At 36.3% G+C, this 20044-nt stretch overlaps 1 protein-coding gene across 1 annotated transcript; it reads left to right on the top strand.

Moving 5' to 3' along the window:
* Window positions 1–4158: 4158 nt before the first annotated feature.
* LOC131145763 (uncharacterized) lies at window positions 4159–4877 on the top strand. The gene is made up of 2 exons (XM_058094953.1): window positions 4159–4468; window positions 4555–4877. The coding sequence occupies exons 1-2, from the start codon at window positions 4159–4161 to the stop codon at window positions 4875–4877; spliced, it is 633 nt and encodes a 210-aa protein (XP_057950936.1).
* Window positions 4878–20044: the final 15167 nt, after the last annotated feature.

Genomic DNA, 20044 nt, shown 5'->3' on the forward strand with positions numbered 1-20044 from the left:
AGCCTAGAGGTGACATCTAGTGGGGAGATAGAAACCTAGGTCTTGTAGCCTACTCAAGATGTGAAGGATGAGTCACCCCTAGAAATAAACTTATTTCATGGACCACTATTTGAGCTCAATTCTCATTGATGGTATAAAGATTACAAAAGAAGTGTAAAGATTGTCCTAATTGCTCAAGAAAAGACAAAAAATGACGAATGAACAGAAGAAAGAATAAGAAATAAACATGCGCATGAAATGAAATGCTAATGCCTACTCCACGGAAATACCATAAAAAAAGTCAAGGACACGACACATATTTTCCACGTATGAAGATTCTTCAACCGGTTAATGCCTCAGATACATTCACAACAAGTTTGTGAATAATATTGATCTAGGGTGGTCTCGGTTGGATATTGTGAGTAGGTGAGAAGACGCTAGGGTGAAGGACCTGACACCTCAAAGATAGGTTAGATCCTTTCCAAACTATTCCACTCCATATACTTAGCGTTTGTTCCTTTTAATATGTGGGATGTTTGATCGCAACACTCCTCCTCACATATGATGAGTGAACCCATCTTCTTTGAGTGTTCTTGAGGGTAAACCGGTTAGGCCGAGTCAAAGTGACCGTTTTGTAGGTGTCCACTGGCATCCTAGGTGTACTGAATCACACACATCACACACACCTCGAGAGTTTACCTATTTATACTCAAACTTTTATGACTGCATTAAGTCTGAATTGTGCCACTAATTAACTTCATATGAGTAAATTGTTCGTAATTGACATATAAACGATGAAACTTGCATGAGTGATGTGCTTCGGAGTTGTGTGTATTGAATATGAACGAGCCTGTGTGAAATTCAGTTATGTCCTTGTATGTGAAATGGTATGGTTGTGTTGCATGTGCATTAATTTCATGTTCACTGGAGTTTGTAGTTGTAGGCACTACCCCAAAATTCATTCACGTCATTTTCAAGAGACTAGCAAAACATTAGCATTGGGGGGGGGGGGGTGTGATTATGCGCCAAAACTGCGTAATTGGGCATCTTAACCCGCGCATTATAACTTATATTTTTAATTAAATGTCCAATTACGTCCAATATTTTAATAAAGTGTCTAATTTATCATTTTTGAGTTTTATTGCATAATTTATGAATTTTTGGTAATTTTTTATCGCATGAAAATTCCTAGGAACCAAAATCGGCACATGTTCATAAATCGTGTATAACTTTTTTATCCAAGCTCTGATCGAGACGATTCAAATTTTTAGAGAAAAAGGAAAAAATTATCTACAACTTCTATGTTTATAGTTTCAAGTGAAATGGGCTCCAGAAAGGCAAAAATGGATCGTGTTCACAGAAAACAAAAATGAAAAAAAAATAAAAAATATATATAATAAAGACAATTGATGTGACCTGACCATGCATGGCCAAGTTGGGTTGGATTATTTGGGTCATAGGGTTATCTCACCTCCCCTTATTTAAGTCCCTTCTTCTCCCTGCGCTGGGGCACCCGCCGCGGGCACCCTTCTCCTCCCGGCTCCCTATCTCTCTTCTTTCCTGTTCTTTCTCTACCTCTTCCTTATTTTTTTCCCTGCTCTCTTCCCTCTCTTATCCTTTTCTCCTTTGTCCTCTACTCTCTTCCCTTTCTCTTCCCCTGTTCTACCTCTCCTCTTAACTCCATCCCTCTGGCAACCACCTTGCAGCCTCAAGCGTAGCTCTTTGTCTCAACAGCTCCTTCGGCCCTACACAGTAGGAACCAGCAACCCGAGCCACCATAAAATCAGCAAGACCAACTCCTACTGCCAACACCAGCACACCCGAGACAGACCAGCTTCGCCAGCCCATTATTCCTCCTCAGCCATGCCTGAGCACCAGTTCCAGCATCCAACCCGAGCGTCCTTGCTGCAAGCTCCTCTATTTCTCTCTCTTTTTGCTTTTTTTCTCTCTCAGTTTATTTTTTTTTTTTATTGTTATTGATTATTGATTTAAGTTGTATTACACTTGGTTAAAGTTTTATTTTTACCTTGACTATTGTTTAGGATTTTGTTTGAGACATTTGTTTAGTTTTCTTTTCTCCTTTGCAGTATTTAGTTATTTATTTCTTTATTTCTTTTCTCTTCAATTACGTCTATGTTAGAATCGTTTAATGCTTTGATTTAGTAATTTTATTTGGTGATGTCTAGGTTGGTTCTAAAATAAAATTAAAAAAAAGGGGGAAAGGTTTTGTTTTTAAGAAATTAGAATAGTCGCCTTCTCAAAATTTAGTTTTTTTTTTTAACGAAACTCGGTTTAATCAGGGTCGGTTTTGTCAAAGTTTGCATTTTTATTGTGTTTCATTATTGTTTAAATTTAGATTTTTGTTTGTGTTTCATTACTTTGGTTAGAGTTCTTGCTTCGTGTTAAAGGTTCGGTTTTAATCTGTGTTTGAATCTAATTGAGTTTCCATTGCGTGTTTTAATTCCATGTTCTAGGTTACCATCTTTAATTAGTGCGTGTTTCATTATTCCAACTTTGTTCCTTGGGTCCTTCTTCATTTCTGCTTTAACTTGAAAGACGATACCTCACAGCACCTTAGAGATAACTATTTCTTCCTCACTAGAGGTCACTGAATCCTTTCTTCCTTCAGCCTCTACATTCTCATCTCCAGAGTCCATCCTAAAAATAGGATAGAGAAGAGATAAGAATTTCATATTAAAACTCGAAATAACATAATCGTTAAATAAAATCCAAAATCTCCATATAAGGACCAGTCTCACAATTCAGAAACAAAAACATCTGAGGTTTAACTCCTTTTAGCTGTCATCAATTAGTGTACACAAAAGTGTGCTAGATCTACTAACATTGTTGTCTTTCAGCTGTCTTACATTTATATGGTTGCATTTAACATACACAAGCATCATTGTCCATATCATATTTTATTCATAAGCTTTACTTACTTAACCTGCATCTCATATATCTAACATATATTTGCATAGAATCTCATGCCACACAATTTTAGTAGTAAAATTCATATACATCTCTGACAAAATAAGCCAACTCATAATTAACATTTATATACCAAAAATACATTTCATTCCTCACTTACTTCCTTAGAAAAATGGCTTTTCACTTTCATTCATATTTTTTCACATATACATAACTATATAAACAATCCTAGGCTCACAAAAAATAAGTTTCATGGCTGGAATTTTAAACCCACATATAAACATATATGCATAAATAGCACATAATTCATTTTAATTCATGAAAAACCTGATTTAATATATAAATTTCCCATTTACTTGACTTTCAAACTATGCATGTAGGATCCCCGAACTGATACGCACACGGTGTTCACCTGGACCCTGAATCCAAAAATCCTAACTTAATTAAAATAAATTCCAATTAACTTAAATCTTAAAGAAAAATGCTTATTTACTACTTCCTAGGCTCCATACAACATTAGTCGTTAAGGAAAACCCAAAACAACTAACTTACCCTGATTTTGGGATGTTTCCTAAACCTCACAACCCAACGATCAGCTCCTATAGCCTTGAAGAGAATGATCCCACGAACCTCCTGGTGGTTCCGGATCGTCAAACTGGGTAAAAATCGGCCCGAAATCGAAGAGAGAAGCTGGGAAAATCGTATTTTAGAAAGAGAAGAAGAAAATTCTTAAGGTTTTGCACTAAAAATGAAGAAAGAGCCTATTTATGGACAGGGCTTCGTCGACGAGACACGTTGATTCATTGACGAGGCACTGTAGAGACTTTGTCAACGAGAAGATACCTTCGTCAACGAAATTCAGGGTTCTAAAATTCTCTCTCGGGATTTCTTCGTCGACGAGCTTAGAAGAACACTCGTCGACGAATACAGGACACTCGTCGACGAGGCCTGCTTTTCCTTCTAATTTCTTTCCTTTTTCCCTCGTTATCCATTAATCCATTTCATTTATCATATTTTTCTAATTATTTAAATTTCGGGTCATTACAGGGTAGATTTCCCTATCCTTAGGGCCTTGCTAGTAAACTTTTGTTGAATCTGGAAATCTTATCTCTTCTATGTCCTATTTTTAGGATGGATTCTAGAGATGAGAATGTAGAGGCTGAAGGAAGAGAGAATTCAGTGACCTCTAGTGAAGAAAAAATTGATACCTCCAAGGTGCTTTGGGGTATTTTCCGTCAAGTTAAGGTAGAGATGAAAAAGGAACCTAAGGAACAGAACTGTCCATTTGCAGGACAAGGCTACAGCATTAAAGAGTTTATGAGGATGAACACTCCAACCTTTACAAGAGGACCTGATCCAGTGTTAGCAGAAAACTGGGTACAGGAGATAGAGGAAATCATGATTGTACTTGACTGCATGGACGAACAGAAGGTCCGTTATGCCACTTTCAAGATGACTAGAGAGGCGAAACGCTGGTGGCTTTCTGGGAAGCTGCTAGAGGATCAGAGGGTCGTAAAGATAGCTTTTACCTGGGAGAGATTCAAGGAGCTTTCTTTGACAGGTGTTTTATTTCATCTGTCAGAGAGGAAAAGATTGAGGAGTTTACTAATCTGACCCAAGGGAATATGACATTTGCGGAGTATGCAGCTAAATTTGTGGAATTGTCACATTTCACTCCATTCCTGGTCCCAAATGAAGTAAAAAAATCCAGAAAGATTGAGAAAGTCCAGAGACGCAGGATCTATGAGCTAGTGGTCGGGTTTCAGGTCAAGAGTTTTTTAGAATTAGTTGATAAGGCCTCGATGTTGGAGAAGAGTATCCAGAGCAGCATTGACCCTTCAGAGCAGAAGAAGAGACCTGCACCATTTAGTTTTCAGTCTGAGGCCAGTCAGGGATCAGCGAAGAAAGGGAAGGAAGCCATACGCTCTATATGCTTGATGTGTAATAAGAAGCACATGGGCGAATGCTAGTTTGGCACTCCAAATTGCTACAAGTGTGGTAAGCGAGGGCATATCAAAAAGGATTGCCGAGAACCATTGCCTATGGTATCTCTTCAAAGTCAAGATCGGGGAAAATAGTAGGTACCGCTTGGAAGAGGTGCTCCACCCCGGTTGTACACATCTTGAGCTGAGGAGGATGCCATCAGAGAAGCAGGTATGAGATTATATTAAGATGGTGATGATTTAATTTAATGAAGAATGATTGAATGGTTTATATGATGATATGTATGTTGAGTTCTTATGATGGTAGTTAGCAAATGAATTCAAGTAATGTGAAACGATGATTAGTTAGTAAAATATTGAGGAATAAATTTCTTAAGGAGGGGGGAATGTAGTGACACGAAAATTAAAAATATTAGGAAATATAATAAATGAAATGGATTAATGAATAATAAGGGAAAAGGAAGGATTTTTTAGAAGGAACTGTAGGCCTCGTCGATGAATGTCCTGTCTTCGTCGACGAGTGTTCTTCTAGAGATCATTGACGAATGTTCTTCTAAAGATCGTCAATGAACTCCAGTTCCATGTCGACAAAGCAATCCTGAGAGAGTAATTTTGAAATTCTGAATCTCATTGATGAATGTGTCTTCTCGTTGACGAAGTCTCTACAGTGCCTGGTCGATGAACCCACGTGTCTCGTCGATGAAGCACTACTTAAAATAAAGTGTTCTTTATTTCAGCAAGAGAAACTTGGGATTTCACTTCTCTCTTTCTCTCTCTCTAAAACAAACCTCCTGCCTTCTCTCTTCGATTGCTAGCCGAATTTGACCCAGTTTGATGATCTGGAACCACCACGAGGTTCGTGGGATCGTTCTCTGCAAGGCTATAGAAGTTGATCGTTGGTTTAAGAGGTTTGGGAAACATCCCAAAATCAGGGTAAGTGAATTATTTTAGGATTTTTTTTAATGAATATTGTTATTTAGAGCCTAGGAAGTAGTAAATAAGTGTTTTTCCTAGGATTTGAGTCAGTTGGAATTTATTTTAATTAAATTAGGATTTTTGGTTTAGGGTCCAAGTGAACGTTGTGGGTATCGGTTCGAGGATCCTACCAGTGTTGTTCAAAAGTCACGTAAGGGGAAATTATATATTAAATCAGATTTTATGAAATTAAAGGCAATAAATATGTTATATTATATGTATGTTTTGATGTGAATTATTAAAATGCCAACCATGAAAACTATATTTTCTGAGCCTAGGATTGCTTATATAGCTATGTATATATGAAAGTAAATGGATGAAAGTGAAAAGTAATTTCTGAGGAATTATGTAAGAAATGAAATGTATTTTTAGTAATTAAATGTTAAATGTAGGTTGGCTTATTTTACGAGAAATAAGTATGAATTTTTACTGTTAAATTATGTGGCATGAGAATATGTAAATTTTATGCAAATATATGTTAAATATATGAGATGAAGGCTAAGTAAGTAAAGCATTGAGAATAAAATATGACATGGACTATTTTGTTTGTGTATGTTAAATGCAACAATGTAAATGTAAGATAGCTGAAAAGAGTCATGTTAGCAAATTTTAGCACATTTCTATGTAGACTAATAGATGACAGCTAAAAGGAGCTGTAAACTAACTAATGATGGCTAAAGTCCAGTTGTAGTACAAATGGAAGAAAGGAAAATGCAATGAAATGGCAATGGAATGAAATGGCAAATGTGAACGATGTAATGCTAAAGAATACGTAAAATGAAATGCAATGTAATGTCTAAGTTATGAATATGAACATATTTTTTTAATTGAATAATGACAAGAAGAATAATGTATTATGATATTAGAAGTATCTATGTATGTAGAACATGTTATGGTTGGGCGGGGCATACTCTTCACCTGAGGGCTTGCTGAGTAAGGCGAGTGCACTAGTAACTTTAGATGTGGCAGTAGCTGCATAATGTACTAGAGCAGAGGGAACCTACTTGTATGGGTGGGTAGAATTCCCTATCCTTAGGGCCTTGCTAGTAAACTTTTCTTAAACTGTGTGAGTACGAGATCAATCTAACACTTGAGGACTTACTGAGTAAGGTGAGTGCCCTAGTATGCTTTAGTTATGACCTTAGGGTTACCTAAGTATCATAGCAGAGTGGTGCTACTTGTATGGGCGGGTAATCACCCCTATCCTTGGGTAATCTCGTGGGTTAAATATTTGCATGTGATTGATTAGGTTCATAGAATGATTTCAGTGTTATGTTAATGATTTGCAAATGTACTTAAAATGATATCTATATACCTTATGTTAGCCACACACTCTTTTTAACATATTATTTCTTCCCTTACTGAGATGTGTCTCACCCGAAAGTGATTATTTCTTTTTTAGGACATCCTCGAGTTCGGGCTTAGGGAGCTCGAGGGATTATAGCTTTTGAGGATTGTAAAAGAGAAAGGGTATATTTTTTATATACTGTGGGATAGTATTAAGTTTAAGTATATATTTTATGTTTTATGTCATTATGTTTTAAGTATGTTGAGTAAGGAATGGTTTTGAAAATACTGAAATGTTTTAAGAGTTTTGTAGATTTATGGAAATGCAAGTGTTGGATGGATAATATGGAATTTAGATAGAAATAGTAAACTCTGGTATTATGGTATTATATATGGAGATTATGTTTATGTTTTCCACTGCGTATATTATGGATTATGGAATATTAGGATTATATCATTATAACACACCAGACACGGGTTTAAGGGTTCAGGGCGTTACATTTTGTTATCAGATTAATGATTTTGGGAATTTAGGTAATGATTTATAACAGAGTATAGGAATGAGTTAGCATGAAAATAGGAGATGAATAGGTTAGGTATTGAGAAATAGGTTTGGTGTAGGGAAGTATAGGATTGTGTTTTGTAATTTAGAGGCGAAAATACGTCAACGATTTCCTGTGATTTTTCTAAAGCAGTCGATGACCTCAGAAAAGCCACGGTAAACCTTAGATGCTTTTGTTTCTAAATTGTGAGACTGGTCCTTATATGGAAAATTTGGATTTTGTTGGATTTAAGTTAATGATTATGATGTTTGGAGTTATGATATGGAAATCTTATCTCTTCTCTGTCCTATTTTCAGGATGGATTTTGGAGATGAGAATGTAGAGGCTGAAAGAAGGGAGGATTCAGTGACCTAGAGTGAAGAAGAAATAGATACCTCCAAGGTGCTACGTGGTATACTCTATCAAGTTAAGGCAGAGATGAAAAAGGAATTTAAGGAACATAACTATCCACTTGTAGGACAGGGCTGCAGCATTAAAGAGTTTATGAGGATGAACCCTCCAGCCTTTACAAGAGGATCTGATCCAGTGGTAGCAGAAAACTGGGTATAGGAGATAGAGGAAATCATGGTTGTACTTGACTGCACGGACGAACAGACGGTCCACTATGCCGCTTTTAAGATGACTAGAGAGTCGAAACGTTGGTGGCTTTCTGCGAAGCTGCTAGAGGATCAGAGGGTCGTAAAGATAGCTCTTACCTGGGAGAGATTTAAGGAGCTATTCTTTGACAAGTATTTTCCTCCATCTCTCAGATAGGAAAAGAATGAGGAGTTTACTAATCTAACCTAGGGGGATATGACATTTGTGGATTGTCGTGTTTCGCTCCATTTTCAGTCCCAAATGAAGTAAGGAAAGCCAGGAAATTTGAGAAAGGCGCGAGACCCAGGATCTGCAAGCTGGTGGTCGGGCTTCAGGTCCATAGTTGTTTAGAATTAGTTGATAAGGCCTCGGTCTTGGAGAAGAGTATCCAGAGCAGCATTGAGCCTTCATAGTAGAAGAAGAGACCTACACCATCTAGTTTTCAGTCTGAGGCTAGTCAAGGATCATCGAAGAAAGGGAAGGAAGTCATAGGCTCTGTATGTTTAAAGCATATTAAGAGGCATAGGGGTGAATGTTGGTTTGGCACTCCGAATTGCTACAGGTTCGGTAAGCCAAGGCATATCAACAAAGATTGCTGAGAACCATTGCTAATGGAATCTTTTCAGAGTCAAGATCAGGGAAAACAGTAGGTACCGCTTGGAAGAGGTACTCCACCTCGGTTGTACACACTTCGAGCTGAGGAGGATGTCATTAGAGAAGTAGGTATGAGATTATATTTAAGATGGTGATGATTTAATTTAATGAAGAATGATTGAATGATTTATATGATGATATGTATGTTGAGTTCTTATGATGGTAGTTAGCAAATGAATTTAAGTAATGTGAAACGATGATTAGTTAGTAAAATTTTGAGGACCAAATTTCTTAAGGAGGGGAGAATGTAATGACCTAGAAATTAAAATAATTAGGAAATATAATAAATGAAACGGATTAATGAATAATAATGGAAAAGGAAGGATTTTTTAGAAGGAATTGTAGGTCTCGTCGATGAATGTCCTATCTTCGTGGACAAGTCTTCTTCTAGAGATCGTCGACGAACTCCAGTTCCTTGTCGACAAAGGAATCTTGAGAGAGTAATTTTGAAACTCTGAATCTCGTTGACAAATGTATCTTCTCATCGACGAAGTTTCTACAGTGCCTCGTCGACGAACCCACGTGTCTCGTCGACAAAGCCCTACTTATAAATAGAGTGTTCTTCATTTCAGTGAGAGAAACTCGAGATTTCACTTATCTCTCTCTCACTCTATAAAAATAACCTTCAGCCTTCTCTCTTTGATTGCGGGCCGAATTTGACCCGATTTGATGATCCGGAACCACCACGAGGTTCGTGGGATCATTCTCTACAAGGCTGTAGGAACTCAATGCTCACATCGTATAATGACGTTTGGAGAAGCAAAAGGAATGAAGACCTATTTTTAATTGTATTTGCATTCATTGTTATATTGGTTTGTAATAATTTATATCGGTCTGTAATAATCTCTACATGTCATGCATGTAGGTTATTGTAAGATCAGCATGACCATAAACTGACCATAGGGTACCGAATGTCATTAGGGCACCCTTCAGTCGACCGAAGGTCGACCAATGCCCGCTTTTTGGGGCTATCTCAAAATGGCCTTAGAAAAGACCCTAGTATGACTCTAGGTCCCAACACTCATGCACATATATCATAAAAAATTGAGGAGTGTTAAAAATGAATAAAATTGAATAATACAGGGAAGTTTGAGAGAGCTTGGCGACTGAACCCCAGGAGTTCAAAACTCCTCAGGCGCTTGAACTATTGAGAAGTCATTAATTGACCTGAGCTCTCGATCGACCAAACCATTTCATGCATACTGTCCATGGGTGCCCGAACCCTTTGAAAGTGACCCTTCACCAACTCAAGCTACCAAGAAATTTAGTTCAAATTAAGCCCCGGGCGACCAAACACATGTGTTCAAGCTACCGAACCTAGACTGGGCACCCGAAATTTCGAAGAATTGTTTCTAACTTTTGTTCGGGCCATCGAACTGGGACTCAGGCTACCGAACTAATTTAAGGGGTTGTAATAATTGTGTCTGTTTAGGCAACCAAGCCATGGTTCAGTCACCTGAACCTCGTCGGGTTAAAAATATTTTAACTGAGGTAAATACTGGTTAATATGGGTTAATGGTGTTTAAACATTTTGGAACTTTTCTAAGAATATCCAACAAGTCCCAAATGGTTATAATTTTTACCTTGCCTATACATATAGGCTCATTTGTAAAGATTAGTAATTAATTAGCAAAAAATCATTAGCCAATAATCATCTCTACTCTAAAAATCCTACTTTACTCAAATACCCTCAAATACTCATTCCTTTGATAAATCTTGGTATTGTAAGAGCTTAGTGGTTGTGCTTGTAATTGCTAGATAGTGCTAAAACTCTCATTTGCTTGATTGATTATTGGTATTATTTTTGGGGAGTTTGGCTAAGGTTTATCCCATTGATTTCATATTATAAATCTTTATTGAGATAGACTAGCAAGCTTAGGGGTCTTTGCATATTTGTTGCAAGACTCCCATAGTTTTGATTTTTGTTGTGCAAAAATATTTTCTACAAGCCAAAATATTTTTCAAACTAGTAGTGTGCTTATCTCATTGAAGAAAATTTCTTGAGCTAGTTTAAATATTTGATTGATATCTTTGGAATCTTGATTAGCTATTGAAATTCGTTTTACCTAGTTTCAAGGATATTTCTTGTATTGAACACTCTTGAACATTCTTGCAATCATATATCTTGTTGAGTGTGACTTGAACAAAAATTCACATCACTGAGCTTGCATATCCTGCATAGTTTATGTGCATTTGATTGATTGTCATTGGTACAAATATTCTTGTATTCGAAGCACTTTTCATTGTACAAAAAGCTTTATCTATTTGTATTTCTAGGCGTGGCCTGAGGGGTTGATCTAGCACGGAAGGATCAGGTTGGGGTCAGTCTTGTGAATTTGACCTAGGGCCTTCTCCACCCTGCAAGGAGAATTTGTAAATGTTGAGGTTAACACTGTGCTAATTGACTTGGTTGTAATCGGTGCCGCTCCACCCGTTAAGTGAGCTTTAGTGGAATCCTCAGGCTTGCGAGCTAGAGGCGGGGACGTAGGCACAGTTGGCTGAACCCCGATAATATACCGTGCGTGTTCTTTATATTTTTGCAAGTTTATTTTCTGCACTTTTATTTTCAGCACATGTATGTTGTATGCTTGATTCATTATATGTAGTACATGTGTTGATTGAGTTTACAATTAAATAAAAAGACCCTAGGTTTGCGTAATGTTGCTACTAGATTGGTTGACCTAGGGACAAATTTTTTAAATACCCAATTCACCCCCCCTCTTGGGAATACACCAAAGCTAACACCTTGTATAGCATGTATCTCATACATATAACATTATTCAACACAAAATTTCCATTTTACTCATGCCACACAATTTAGCATTATATTTCAAACATTTTTTGTAAAATAAGCCAACCCTCATTTATCATTCATATTCTAAAAGTATACCTTTAATTTCCTACACAATTATCCTGAAAAATCTTTCACTCCATCGATCCATTTTCACAAATACATATCTAATAAAACAGGCCTAGGCTCAGAAATTTTAATTTAAATAGTTGGCATTTTAAACCCATACGAAAACATATACATATATACATAACATAATCCATTTATCCGTTTAATTCATAAAATCTGGTCTAATATATATTCCCCTTGCATGTGTTCTTGAACTACGCCAACAGGGAACTTGAAAAGATACCTGCGGCGCTCACCCAAACCTTAAAAAATCCTAGTTCCATTAAATCAATCCTAAATAAAATACTAGTTTAACATTTCCTAAACCCATAAATTCCAAGTAGACAATTAAACTCTCAAATATAACCAATTTACTTAATTTCTCAAATCTCACTCTTGCTTTGGAGTGGTGCCTAACATACCCAAATTGAAAATTTACTCTAACCAAAATGACGACGATCGAAACTAAGACCCCGTGGTGGTGCCCGATCATCAATTTAGCTAAAAATCTAAGGAGAAATTGAGTAAAAAGTGAGGGTTTACCTTACCCCAAGAGTGGTACCTATGCCGCTCTCACGAAAAATCTACTCTGGTAGATATGTCGGTGGAAGAGATAGAAATGCAGTGGTATCTTCAGTTTTACGATCGACCGAATATTGTTCGAGAAAATGAGGAGAGAGAGGAGGAGGACGGAGGAGAGAACTAGAAAAGTAAAGGGCCGGGGGGGCTCTATTTGTTTCTTCATGAAACAATTCTTTAGGAAAGCTTAATGTCTAAACTTTAGTATATTAATATTATATACATATATATCCATTATATTATTTATTTAATAAATTTAATTTAATAATATTTAATTAATTTATTAATTCAATTAAATAATATTTTATTAATTTATTAATTGAATTAAATAATATTTAATTAATTTATTTATTAATAATTAATCTTAAATCTTTTTTTAGGATCACTACATTCTCCCCTCCTTAAAAAAATTTCATCCTCGAAATTCACTACTTGTTCATTTTTCACATTTCTAAAATTTATCAACTAACTATCTCACACAATCTAGTACATATCATTATATAAACTTATACATTATTCATAATTAAATAACATCATCTTATAAACTTCCAAATCATCCATAAGTAAATTAAATCATAATTATCTTAAATATAAACACATACTTGCGTTCCTGGCATTATCTAGCTCAAGCTGAATCAACGAGTAAACTCGTGTTAGGCCTCCTCTGCCAAGTGGTATCTGCTATTTCCCTTGGTCCTGGTTCGATACAAGTATAATAGGCAATAGTTCCTGACAACTCTTCTTGATATGTCATGGTTTACCGCACCTGAAACAATTAGGAGTCCCAAACTAGCATTCACCCATATGTCTCTTGTTACATTTTTGGCATATGGAGTAAGTTTGATTACCCTGATAGCCAGGATAACCTGGATCTCTTGTCTCCTGTCTCAAGCCGATAGCATCTTTCCCTTTCTTCCCCGATCCCTAATTGACATCAGCCTGAATACTAGATGGTGTAGGCCTTTTCTTCTGCTATGTAGGCTCTATACTACCCTAGATGCTCTTTTCCAACACCGAAGCCTTATCAACCAAGTCTAAGAAATTCTGGACCTAGAATCCCACCACTGGTTCATAAATTCTGTGTCTCAGGCATTTTTCAAAATTTCTGGTCTTTCTTGCCTCATTTGGGATCAAGAATAGTACGAAGCGAGATAGACGTTCATATTCCCCTAGGTCAGGTTAGTAAATTGTTCAATCTTTTCCTCTCTAATGGATAAGGGAGAATACCTATCAAAGAACATCTTTTTAAATCGCTCCCAGGTTAGTGCTATCTTTACCAACCTTTGCTCCTCTAGTAGCTTCAAAGAAAGCCACTAGCATTTTACATCTCCGGTCATCTTAAATGTGGCGCAACGGACCTTCTATTTCTCATTACAATCAAGTACAACCATGATCTCCTCAATCTCCTGTACCCAATTCTTTGCAGCCATTGGATCGGGTCCTCCTAGGAAGGCTGGAGGGTTCATTCTCATGAACTCCTTGATGTTGCAGCCCTAACCTAAAGGTGGGCACTTCTGCTCTCTCAAATCCTTCCTCATTTCTGCCCTGACCTATCGGGCTATACCCCTCAGCATCATGGAGGTGTCCAAGTCCTCCTCACTGGAAGTCTCCACATCCTTTCTTCCTTCAACCTCTACATCCTCATCCCTAGGAACCATCCTAAAAATAAGACAGGAAAGAGTTAAGAATCCCATATCATAACTCTAACAACACAATCATTAAATTTAAATCCAATATACATCCAAGTTCTCCATATAAGGACTAGTCTCACAGCTTAAAAATGAAATCATCTAAGGTTTACCGTGGCTCTTTTGAGGCTATTGATTGCTTTAGAAAAATCATAGGAAATCGTCGACGTATTTCCGCCTCTAAACTACAAAACAAAATCCTATACTTCTCAACACCTAACCTATCCATCTAGTATCCTCATCCTAACTAATTCTTGTACTCTAGTATAAATCATCCCTAAGTTTGCAGAACCCAAAACCTATTGCTCTGATACCAAAATGTAACACTCCAAACCCGAAAACAGGGTCCGACGCGTTATTCTACTTAAATCATGCTCTGTGGTGCCCCAAACCCTCTTAGTGGGACCCAACTGCCATATAATCCATTTTCTTGTACCTGTTATTCCATTTACAATTACGCAGCGAAAAACATAACTACAATCCTCAACCAATATAATAGCAAAGTTTTCTACATCTATCTACATTCCAAAAACAAACCATTCATTTGCATGTATCCACATATATACATATCTCCAAAAACATAATCTACAACTTCCAGTATTCACAACTCAGAAGACTAAAAACATAAAACATAAAACATAAAACTTATACACCCCAAAAGTATCATCAAAGTGTATACCCATTTTCTTTCTACATCCAAAAATGTTATAACAACCCCAAGCTCTCTAAGTTCGATCACGTGGAGGTCCTAAAAAAGATAAATTTATATTCAGGTGAGACACATCTCAGTAAGGGAAGAAACAATATATTAAATCAGCGTGTCGCTAACATGAGGCTTGTAAATAATATATGTATATATATTCATCATTTGCAAATCGTTATCATAATTTCTAAAAACCTTTCCTGAGCTCGATCAAACACATGCAAGGTATTTTACCCACAAGAATACCTAAGGATTGGGGTGATTACCCACCCATACAAGTAGCACCACTTTGCTCTGATACTTTAGGCAACCAATGGTCACAACTGAAGCATATTAAGGCACTTACCTTACTTAGTAAGCCCTCAGGTGGAAAAAGTAATCTTGTACTCACATAGTTTATATAAGGGTTTGCTAGCAAAGGCTCTCTAGAATAAGGAAATTTACTTGCCTATACAAGTAATTTGCCTTTGCCCTAATACGTTATACAGCCTACTGCTACATTTGAATACCTACTAGGGAACTCGCCTTTCTCAGCAAGCCCTCGGGTGAAGAGTTTGCCTGCTTATATAAATACATATCATACTAACTTGAATACTGATACTACAATAATACATTACTTTGTCTGTTATTTATTTTGTATTTCTCAACTGTTCATGCTCTCAGCTTTGACATTTCATAGCATTTCTCTTTACATGGTTCTTTCCCATTTTACATTGTTCACATTTCCATTTCATTCATATTTCATTTCATTCTCATTTTCATTTCATTTCATACATTCGTACTACAACTCATTTCAGTTGTACATCAGTTAGTCCACATAGATATGCTCTATTCTACTACTACAGTTCCTTTTAGCTGTTCATCAGTTAGTCTACAACTCCTTCAGCTATTCATCTATTTCCATGGCTACATTAACAATCACACGCAGCATAATTCATAACACATTTTCATTCTCATTGCATTCCTTGTATAACTTGTATCTCATACATATAACATAATTCAACACAAAATTTCCATTTTACTCATGCCACACAATTTAGCATTATATTTCAAACAATTTCTATAAAATAAGCCAACCCTCATTTATCATTCATATTCTAAAAGTATACGTTTAATTTCCTATACAATTATCCTGAAAAATCTTTCACTTTCATCAGTCCATTTTCCCAAATACATATATAATAAAACAGCCCTACGCTCAAAAATTATAATTTAAACGGTTGTCCTTTAAAACCCATACAAAAGCATATACATATATACATAACATAATCCTTTTATCCATTTAACTCATAAAACCTGGTCTAATATATATTCCCCTTTACCTATGTTCTTGAACTACACCAACAAGGACTCCGAAAAGATACCTGTGGCACTCACCTGAACCTTATATAAAAAATCCTAGTTTCATTAAATCAACCCTAAATAAAATACTATTTTAACATTTATTAGGCCCATAAATTCCAAATAAATAATTAAACTCTCAAATATAACCAATTTACTTAATTCCCCAAACCCTACTCTTTCTTTGGAGTGGCGCCTAGGATACACAAATTGAAAATTTACTCCAACCAAAATGACGACGATCGAGACTAGGACCCCGTGGTCGTGCCTGATCGTCGATTTAGATGAACATCTAAGGAAAATTGAGTAAAAAGTAAGGGTTTACCTTACCCCAAGAGTGGTGCCTACGCCGCTCCCACGACAAATCCGCTCTGGTAGATATGTCGGTGGTAAAGATAGGAACCTAGTGGTATCTTCGGTTTTACGATTGACTAAATATTGGCCAAGAAAATGAGGAGAGAGAGGAGCAGGACGGAGGAGAGAACTAGAAACGTAAAGGGGGGGCGGCCTCTATCTGTTTCTTCAGGAAACAATTCTTCAAGAAAGCTTAATGTCTAAGCTTTAGTATATTAATATTATATATATACATATATATATATATATATTCATTACATTATTTATTTAATAAATTTAATTTAATAATTTTTAATTAATTTATTAATTCAATTAACTAATATTTAATTTATTTATTTATTAATAACTAATCCTCTTTTTTTTTTAGGATCACTACATTACGATCAGGTGGCAGTTAAAGACAATAGAATATTAAATTGATCCGTGTAGATAGAGGCAGTAATGGATTAGATTAAACTGAAGAACGTTCTTGAGATTAGAAGATTCTTGGGTTTGATAAGGTATTGTGGCCAAGTCATGGAAGGGTTTTCTAAGTTATTAGGTTCTCTTATAAGTTAACAAGGAAGAATGTGAAGTATGAATAGATAGATGAATGTGAACAAAAATTTCTAAGAGTTAAAGCAACGATTCATCACTACGCCAATACTAACAATTCTTTCAGGGGAAAACAATTTTATGAATTACAGTGATGCGATTCGGAAAGGGTCTTAGATGCGTTTTGATGCAACAGGAGAAGGTTGTGGCATAAGCTTCTCAACTACTCAAGGAGTACGAGAAGATTTATTCCATACATGTTTTGAAATTGGCGGCAGTGGTATATGTGTTGAAAATTTAGAGGCACTAATTGTATGATGGTAAGTGCGAGATTTTCACAGACCAAAAAATCCTTAAGTGCTTCTTCACATAATAGGAGCTGAATATAAGACAAGGGAGATGATATAAATTAATAAAGGATTATGATTCTACCACCTAGGAAAAGCTAATATGGTAGCCGATGTATGGAGTCAGAAGTCAGGGAGTACATTAGTATCAGTAATAGTAGATCAACACCAGATCATAATGGATTTAGGAAAGTTTGGTGTAGAATCGGTAGAAGAGATCCCCAAGAATTTATTGCTAATATGGTCCTTCAATCTATACTACTAGAAAAAATTAAAACTATCCAGATAAGAGATATAGAGCTAGTAAAGATTATAGAATAAGTGCAGGGAGGACAAGGGATAGAATTTAATATCTCAGATGATGGGCTCTTAAGGTTTCGCACCAAACTATATGTAACCGATATTGTTGAGATTAAAAGAACCATTCTAGATGAGGAATACCGTTCTCTTTATTTAGTGCATCTAGGAAACACCAAAATGTATCAAAATTTGCGAAAATTTTTCTAGTGGAATAATATAAAGAAAGAAATTGCCCGATACGTAAAGTAGTGTCTAATATGTCAGCAGGGGAAAGCCGAGCATAAGAGTGGTGCAACGGAAGCATGATGGGCGCACATCATCATGGATTTTGTAATGGGGTTGCCACCAGCATTTCACCCCCAAATTGATGAACAGACAGGGAGAATAATCTAGATACTAGAAAATATGTTGTGGGCTGGAATGTTGGATTTCGGGGAAAAACTAGATTCAATATATGTCATTAGTAGAGTTCGCTTATAACAATAGCTACTGAGCCAGTATTGGGATGGTGCCATATGAAGCATTGTATGATCAAAGGGATCAATCTCCACTATATTGGGATAAGATATTCCTGAGAATTGCGTACTGAGGAAAATTCTATTAGTATAAAAGTTGATCAACAAATTTTGAGGACAAAATTTTTATAAGGGGGGAGAATGTAGAGACTCAGAAAATAGTAATAATAAAAATAATAAAGAAAAGAGGAAATTTGGTTTGGCATAGGTCAAACCGTCAATGGGTTTGGATGAGCTCAGAAAACCATCGATGGTTTTGAATTAACGCAGCAAGGTAAGGATAAAATAGTAAAAATTGGTTTGATTAAAAACCAAACCGTCAACGGTTTCGCTTTGGGACAGAACCCTATAAATAGGGCAGCAGCTCATTTTATTTAAAAAATAAAACACTCTTTCTCTCCTCTCTCCTAGGGCCGCGATACTCTCTCTCTCTCTCTCTCTCTCTCTCTCTCTCTCTCTCTCTCTCTCTCTCTCTCTCTCTCTCCGATTTCTTGTCCGGTTTAAGCCTAAATCAAAGGAGAAACGTCATTTTGAGATCTTGGCAACGTATCTCTGCAATTTAACTAGAGCAGTTTAGCTATTTGGGGATTTTAGGCGTAACGCCCCAAACCCATAAACCAGGGTCCGATGCATTATACCTAATAAAATCCTGACATTCCATAATTCCATATATACGCAGCGAAAGACATAATCATAATTTCCATAAACATAGTTCTATAATACCAAAATTCCATAATACCAGAGTTTGCTATATCCTAACTAGAATCCATAGAATTTATCCATCACTTGCATTTTCCATAGATACATACATCTCCAAAACATTCCAATATATTCACAATCATTCCATTAAACATAAAAACGTAAAACATAGAATATTTACATCCCCAAAGTTTATCATAATATACCCTTTCTCTTTTACAATCCTCAAAAATGCTAAAACCCTCGAGCTCTCTAGGCCCGACCTTGAGGATGTCCTGAAAAGAAACATTCATATTCGGGTGAGACATCTCAGTAAGGGAAGAAATATACATATTAAAACAGCGTGTGGCTAACATGACGTATATAAATATCATTTTAATAACTTTTGGAAATCACCAACATAACTCGAAAATCGTTTTCTAAACCTCAATAATCACATGCAAAGGTTTAACCCACGAGATTACTCAAGAATAGGGGTGATTACCCGCTCATATAAGTAGTACCCCTCTACTCTGATACATAGGTAACCCTAAGGTCACAATTAAAGCATACCAGGGCACTTACCTTACTCAGTAAGCCCTCAAATGTTAGATTGATCTCGTACTCACGCATTCAACAATAATTTACTGGAAAAGGCCCCATGGATAGGGAAATCTACCCGCCCATATAAATAGGTTTCCTCTGCCCTAGTACGTTATGCAGCTACTGCCACACCTGGAGCTATTAGTGCACTCGCCTTTCTCAGCAAGCCCTCAGGCGAAGAGTTTGCCTTACCCAATTATAACATGTTCTACGTACATACATACTTCTAATATTATAATACATCATTCTTTTCTGTCATTATACATTCATACACATTCATTCATGTTCATGGCTTAACTTTGCATTTTGTTTCACTTTAAGTGACTATTTCCCATTCATATCGTTCACATTTCACATTTCATTTCATTGCCATTTCATCATCATTTCCTTGCATAACATTTCATTTCATTACTTCGTACTACAGCTGGTCTTTGGCCATCATCAGTTAATTTTCACGTAGAAATGCGCTAGAATCTGTTACAACTAGTCCACATAGAAATGCACTAGAATCTGCTAACATGGTTGTCTTTCAGCGGTCTTACATTTACATGGTTGCATTTAACATACACACGCAAAATTTTTCGTATGATATTTTATT

Source organism: Malania oleifera, chromosome 13 (assembly GCF_029873635.1).
Source record: "Malania oleifera isolate guangnan ecotype guangnan chromosome 13, ASM2987363v1, whole genome shotgun sequence".
Lineage (NCBI taxonomy): Eukaryota > Viridiplantae > Streptophyta > Magnoliopsida > Santalales > Ximeniaceae > Malania > Malania oleifera.

What these genes read in the sequence shown, in the direction of transcription:
- LOC131145763 (XM_058094953.1), top strand. Translation starts at nt 4,159, where the DNA reads ATGAAAAAGGAACCTAAGGAACAGAACTGTCCATTTGCAGGACAAGGC. An exon ending in CAAGGAGCTTTCTTTGACAG is followed by an intron (nt 4,469 to 4,554) that starts GTGTTTTATTTC and finishes CGGAGTATGCAG; the next exon opens with CTAAATTTGTGGAATTGTCA.